The 7468-nt window shown below is 45.4% G+C and overlaps 1 protein-coding gene across 9 annotated transcripts in view; it reads right to left on the minus strand.

The window, feature by feature from the left end:
• Positions 1–5275, minus strand: part of BDP1 (BDP1 general transcription factor IIIB subunit) — a 107235-nt gene extending 101960 nt beyond the window's left edge. For all 9 annotated transcript variants that reach the window (XR_007914355.2, XM_070056571.1, XM_070056568.1 and 6 more), the window contains exons 1-2: positions 4774–5275; positions 1847–2123 (exon numbers count right to left, since the gene is read on the minus strand). Coding sequence is in view for 8 of the 9 variants with exons in the window: in XM_070056571.1 (XP_069912672.1) it covers positions 1847–2123; positions 4774–4985 (489 nt within the window). In the remaining variant the exon portion in view is untranslated. The remainder of the gene's footprint in view (positions 1–1846; positions 2124–4773) is intronic.
• Positions 5276–7468: the final 2193 nt, after the last annotated feature.

Below are 7468 nucleotides of genomic sequence, written 5' to 3' on the forward strand. Positions count from 1 at the left end.
CACTGTGGCTCAGCAGGTTAAGCCTCTGCCTGTGATGCTGGCATCCCATATGTACCCTGGTTCAAGTCCCAGCTGCTCCACTTCCAATCTAGCTCCCTGTAAATGCATCTGGGAAAGCAGCAGAATACAGCCCAAGTACTTGGGGTACTTGCCACCACTGGAGACCCTGATGGAATTTCAGGCTCCTGGCTTTGGCCTGGCCTAGCCCTGACCATTGAAGCCATTTGGGGAATTAACCAGCAGATCTCTCTAATTCTACCTTTCAAACAAATCTGTAGGGGCTGGCACTGTGGCACAGTAGGTTAAGCCTCTGCCTGTGGCACCAGCATCTCATATGGGTGCTCGTTTGCATTTCAGCTGCTCCTCTTCCAATCTATCTCTGCTTACAACCTGAGAAAGCAGTGGAAGGAGCCGGCACTGTGGCGTAGTGGGTAAGGCCACCGCCTGCAGTGCCGGTATCCTGTATGGGCACCGGCTTGAGTCTCAGCTGCTCCTTTTCCAATCCAACAATCTGCTTATGGCCTGGGAAAGCAGTAGAAGATGGCCCAAGTGCTTGGGCCCCTACACTGGCGTGGGAGACCCAGAAGAAGCTCCTGGCCTCAAACCAGCACAGCTCCGACCATTGCAGCCATCTGGGGAGTGAACCAGCAGATGGAAGACCTCTCTCCTTCTCTAACTCTGACTTTCAAATAAATAAAGCTTAAAAAAAAAAAAAAAAAGTGAAAGCAAGCAAGCACTGGAAGATGGCCCAGGTGCTTGGGCCTCTGCATCCACATGGGAGACGCAGGAGCTCCTGGCTCCGGGCTTTGGATTGGCACAGCTCCAGCTGTTGTGGCCACCTGGGGTGAACCATCAGATGGAAGACCTGTCTTTTTCTCTCTCTCTGCCTCTGCCTCTCTGTAATTCTGCCTTTCAAATAAATAAATAAATCTTAAAAAAAAAAAAAAAAAAAAGCTGCTGGCTCCTGGCTTCAGATTAGCCCAGCTCCAGCACCTGTAGCCATTTGGGAAGTGAACCAGGAGACAGAAGACCTCTCTCTCTGTCTCTCCCTCTCTCCATCTGTAACTCTGCCTCAAATAAATAAGATCATTTTTTCAAAATCTATAAAAAAATTATCAATTCATATCGCTTAACTGTTTCTCTTACTTCAAATAAATATATCACATCATTAGGACATCTTTACATTAAAAAATCTGCTTGACAATATGAATATGCTTGTGTGTATATGCATGTACATAAAACTTTTGCTGCCTTTACAAACAACAACGAAAAAGCATAAAATATATTCAAAAAATAAATCAGGGGTGGGCATTTGGCACAGCAGTTAGGTCCCACCTTGGGATGCCCACATTCGAAATCAGAATGCCTGATTTGAGTCCTGACTCCTGTTTCCACTTCAGCTTCTTGCTAATGCACACTCTAGGAGGAATGAGATGACTGCTCAAGCACTTGGGCCCCTGCCACCCTCATGGGAGACCCAGCTGGAGTTTGGGCTCCTGGCTTCAGCCTTGATCAGCCCTGGTGATGGCAGGCTTTTAGGGAGTAAAACAATGGAAACTTTTCTTTCTCCCTATCTGCCTCTCTTTTCGCCTTTGAAATAAAAAATAAATTTTAAAAAATATACAAATATGTCAAAATTACTATCAAAGAGCTTAAGATTTGGGTGTCTCTCCATCATTCTATTAACAAAAGGAGACATTTTATTAACATAAGAAATGTGATTTGATTTTATTGCCCCATAAAATGCTAAGATGCTTCCTCTTCCCCGAAATGATACCGCCTAACATATAAATAGTAACAGCAGGAGTCTAGCAGGCAACATCACATTCGAATTCTCCTTCTTTACCTTCTCTTTTCTCAACTCTTCTTTCAACATTTCCCTCAGTTTCTGGGCTTTGTATATTCGGTATCTGTCTGAGCACGGCTGTTTCTCTTTCGTTGGAACGGGGTTCGGCTGTGGAGCATCCTGAACAGCTGTGGCTATGGGAGGAGATTCTGAAGGAACACTGACACTGGGTTTAGCCAGACTAGAAGTACTTGACACTCGCTTTCTTCTCTGTGAAACAGTAGAGGGAGATTTACTGGATTCTTCAACACCATTACCACCACCAGTCTTTTCATCACTGTTGAAATTGAAAAAGGAAAAAAAAAAGGCACATGAATCTTCCTTTATATATGCTGGTTTTAAAATCCAACATAGTGAAAATCCAAATTGGTAAAGTCTCATTATTAAAATAATAACTTGAGATTTCTCATAACTATGACAGCACTTGTAATAAAAGATTTTGTTTAGTAACTCTTTTCAGCTATGTAATTCTAAAAAAGATAGTCAATCTTTTTCAAACTTCAAGTCCCCAAGTACATTAGAGCACATAATTATATGCGTAACACCTCAAGACAAAAAATAAAAAACAAAAGTTACAGAACAAAGCTTAATTAGCCTAATGTGAATTACTAGATAACAGAGCTGGCTTTTTAAAATTTAGCTTATAATTCACATTGACATTTCCAAAAATAGTCTAAATTACTGCCATTTATGTATCAATGTAAAAAATCACTCAGATCCGATATGCACAGCTTCAAACCTCTGAAATAGTTGTATTAGTGTTTGAAGATGCACGCTTAGCTACATGACCCAAGGCAAATTCTGTTTGAAGCAGAAATCACATATCTTTCAACAGATATAAGTTCACTTATGCATCATTAGAATAAACTCTTCACTCAAAATAAGTATTCAATCACTCCAAATTACATATTAGATGTAAATATTGCAAGTCTGGTCTAAAATTAAGTCAAGAACAGAGAACAGGGATGTAGTTGGATAGGAGAAATAACTTCTGAAGTTCTACAGGATGTAAATATCACTGACAACAATTAACTGTATATGTCAAAATAGCAAGTAGAGAGTTTGATTGTTTCTAACACAGAGATAATAAACATTTGAGGTAATAGATATATCAATTACCCAATCTATGTATCATTACACTGTATATGTATTGAAATAACACAGTGTACCCCGTAAGTATGTGCAATAATGTGTCAATTAAAACTTTTTTTTTTTTTTTTTTTTTTTTTTTGACAGGCAGAGTGGACAGTGAGAGAGAGAGAGACAGAGAGAAAGGTCTTCCTTTGCCGTTGGTTCACCCTCCAATGGCCGCCGCTGCAGCCGGCGCACCGCACTGATCCGATGGCAGGAGCCAGGATCCATGTGTTTTTCCTGGTCTCCCATGGGGTGCAGGGCCCAAGCACCTGGGCCATCCTCCACTGCACTCCCTGGCCATAGCAGAGAGCTGGCCTGGAAGAGGGGCAACCGGGACAGAATCCGGCGCCCCAACCGGGACTAGAACCCGGTGTGCCGGCGCCGCAAGGTGGAGGATTAGCCTATTGAGCCACGGCGCCGGCCCAATTAAAACTTTTTAAAAATGTTTTTAAAAAGAGGAGATAGGGAACTAACAAGTCCCCTTTTTTCATCTTATAATTAGTTTTAGGTAAAAATAGAAAACCTGTAGTACAATCTTTCCAGAAAGTCTCCAATATCAATTCTTACCTCAGCATGATATACATGCACCATTTGCTTTTCATCAATTATTCTAAATGCATAAGGACAGAATACATTCCCTATAGATTTTTTACAACTAGCAAAGATCCATAAAAAAGGCAAGATGAGATTTAAAAAGCATACTCAGTAAAAGTCAACTTTAAAACAATTAAATATCCTCACACATAAATGTCTCCTACCGACAGATTCAAAGGTCACTTATTAAATTATCAATCATACAGTCATAAACAGTTAACAAACCCTGAGAATTGTATTAATTTAACAGTGATTAATACTGGTATCTCCTTTTTGAGTAGAAATTTTGTAACAGATTCAAGTAAGAAACCTGGAAATTACTAAGCATCACTGAGCTACCCATATCAAAATCGCACCCCATGGTGGCAACAGTTCAGGCTAATAGAGGAAGCTGTGCCAGAAAGAAAATGTTCATCTTTCTTGGCATAAACAGAATTTGTACAATGCCACTGTCACTTAACAAGGCTGCCTGTTCGCTGGTTTGCTCATATATGAGTATATCACATAGAAACAGAGACCCTCTTAGTCTGACCGAGTCTCAGTTACTTTGCTCCATCACTTTTTAAAAACTTTGTATAGGCAACTATTCTGCTATGCCCTGAATTCTTACAAGTTACCTCTAATCTACACAGCACCGCTCCGAAAAATGCTATATTATCCTCATTTTACAGCTGAATAAGTCCTGCCTGGGAAAAATCGACCCAAGTCGTGTAGTGAGGCGGTCCTGAATCCAAATGTGCCACAAGAGGCTCCGGCCGAGCCTCGGCGTTGGGGAAACACGCTCAGCATAGTTTAAGAGGCACACCCTCAACCCAAAGCAAGCAACCACATGTCCTCCTCATTGACATAAGTCAGCAGAACCAAACACACTGTGGTCGGCTCCCTTCAAATATTAAGAAATTAAACTATTTTCCCAGCAAAGTACTGCGGCAAAACCGAAAAGCACGGTAGTGGAAATTCTCAAATGCAGACGGCGATATTCTTCACCTTAGGACTGTTACACCCGCACCTCTCCTACCACCACTGGCAGACGTGGTCCGCACCGGCCGGGGGATAAACTGCAGTGTGCAGTGGCTTCACCCAGTCTCAAAGGAAAAGGATGCCTCGTGCTCCTCGGAGAAAGTTCAGCCGCTCCGATTCCAGGTAGGAGACCCGGGGCGGCGAGGCACAGGAAAACACTCCCTCCCGAAAGCGCTTACCTGCTCTTGGGAGCCTTTTCTGGGGGCTCCGCTCCCCCAGAATCCACCGCAGGCACATCCGTGGGCTCCGCTGGCTTCGGGGCAGAGGGCGCTGCAGGCTCCGGCGGCCTGGGAGACTCCTGTCCACGCTGAGGCACAGGGGCGCTGGAGCCCCTGGCACCTCCACCCGGCCTGACATTCGGCTTCACACTAAGGCGTGCCCTGCGGATCATGGCGGAGCCAGGGGGCCCGGGGAGGCGGCCCCACGGCCGCTCTCAGCCCCGAGCCCCGACCCCAGCCCGAAGGGGCTAGGAACGACTTCCCTCCCCACAAGGCCGCACCACCAGCCCAGCGGGCAGCTACCGCAGTTTCAGGCCCCCGCCGCCGCCTCCTCTCTCCCACCGCCGCCTCTTCTTCATGACCCTGCCACACTAATAGCTAAGTTTCTCCCTCCTCCCTGCTCCCCCACCTTCAGAGGGCGTCGGAACTCATTGCGTCATCAGTCGGCGCCGCTGATTGCGTCAGGCGCATGGCGCCGGGAGTCATGGTAACTATCAAGCTACCGAGCCTGGGTTACCTGTGAACCGGAAATTGAGACGCAAAGTCGTGGTCTTCCTTATCGGTGGCGTCCTTAGGAATTATTGAAAAGAGAAAAAGGAGGCAGTCTGCTCAGCTCAAACCTGAAAGAGAAGTATTTTTTTAAAGAAAACTTTTATTTAACATATATAAATTTTGAAAGTACAATTTTTGGATTATAGCGGTTTTTCCCCCCATAGCCACCCTCCCACCCGCAAACCATCCCATCTCCTACTCCCTCTCCCATCCCATTCTTCATTAAGATTAATTTTTAATCATTTTTGAAAGAGAAGTTTTAAAATCGCTGGCTGATTTTGTTGTTAGAGGCTCCTGAAAAGCAGTTACACAGTGTGAGAGCAGCGCCCGCTGACCAGTGTATCCTCAGGGTTTAGAAATTCAAAATTGGGTAAAACACAGATGAACTTTGCCGGTGTGAGGAACTGATAAAGGTTACCTCAAGGAGAGAACCTGAGCTTATGAGAAAACTGTGGGAAGATCAGTCACAGTATTCTCGTGTTTTTTTGTTTTGGTTTGGTTTGGTTTTTTTGTCAGGCAGACTTCGACAGTGAGAGAGAGAGAGACAGAGAGAAAGGTCTTCATTCTGTTGGTTCACCACCCAAATGGCCACTACGGCCAGAGCTACGCTGATCCGAAGCCAGGAGCCAGGTGTTTCTCCTGGTCTCCCATGGGGTGCAGGGCCCAAGGACTTGGGCCATCTTTCACTGCCTTCCCGGGCCACAGCAGAGAGCTGGCCTGGAAGAGGAGCAACCAGGACAGAATCTGGCGCCCCGACCAGGACTAGAACCTGGGGTGCCGGAGCCACAGGCGGAGGATTAGCCAAGTGAGCCACAGCGCCGGCCCTCTCATGTATTTTTAAAATATGAATGTATTACTCGCCCCAAAATAATTAGTTGAAACTTTGAATGCTTAATCTTGAAGAGGTGGCAATGGGGGCCCGAGCTGTGGCATAAGGAGTAAAACCACTGCCTGCAGTGCTGAGGTCCCATATGGGCACCAGTTCAAGTGCTGGCTGCTCCTCTTTCCATCCAGCTCTATGCTATTGCCTGGGAAAGCAGTGGAGGATAACCAGAGTGCTTGGGCCCCTGAACCCACGTGGGAGACTCAGAAGAAGCTCCCAGCTCCTGGCTTCAGATCAGCGCAGCTCCAGCCCTGGTGGCCATCTGGGGAGTGAACCAGCATATGGAAGACCTCTCTCTGTGTAACTCTGACTTTCAAATATATAAATAAATCTTTAAAAAAAAAGAAAAAAATAATTCTAGTACCCTTGCAATAAACCCCAAATTGCTTCCCTTCCCTTCCTCTGTAGCAGATCTCTTTATCGATTTGAGCAGCTGTGCCAGAAAGTCAAGCCTCTCTCCCTGCTCATGTGGACACATTGAGGAGGGTGTGCAGAGCAGACCACAGGGACTGCAGGAGACTCTCTGCCATTGAAAGAATAATAGCTAGTGTATTCTATGTCATCATACTATGGGCACTTTGTACTGCACATGTTAATTCAATTAATGAAAAGCACGATTACCTCCTCATTTTACAGCTGAGGAAGCTTCAATGTGCCCAAGTTGGCATACTTGCTCATGGGTAGGGCCAGGCTTTCAGCCCTGGCGTTCCAGCTCCAGAGCGTCTCCCTCACTTGCTCCCACCTTCTCTAAGGTAGGCAGTTGACTGAGGTACTATTGTAATGTACTTGGGAGCACATTACAGTACTTTCCATATTTTTGTGTACATTTGAAATCTTCCAAAATAAAAGGTTTAAAAAAGGAGCAGGCATCTGCCCTAACAAGTCCACATCCTGTGTCAGAGTGGCTGGGTTCAACAGGCAGCCCCAGGGGTTTTGGGTACTTGGGGAGTGCACAACTGGATGAGCACTCCCTCTCTAAATAAAAAAGAAAGAAAAAACCCACAGGGTAATTTTTTTAAAGATTTATTTATTTATTTGAAAACTCAGAGTTACACAGAGGGAAGGAGAGGCAGAGAGAGAGAGAGGTCTTCCATCCAATGGTTCACTCTCCAATTGGCCGCAATGGCCGGAGCTGTGCTGATCTGAAACCAGGAGCCAGGAGCTTCTTCTGGGTCTCCCACGTGGGTGCAGGGGCCCAAGGACTTGGACCATCTTCCACTG

Source organism: Oryctolagus cuniculus, chromosome 14 (assembly GCF_964237555.1).
Source record: "Oryctolagus cuniculus chromosome 14, mOryCun1.1, whole genome shotgun sequence".
Classification (NCBI taxonomy): domain Eukaryota; kingdom Metazoa; phylum Chordata; class Mammalia; order Lagomorpha; family Leporidae; genus Oryctolagus; species Oryctolagus cuniculus.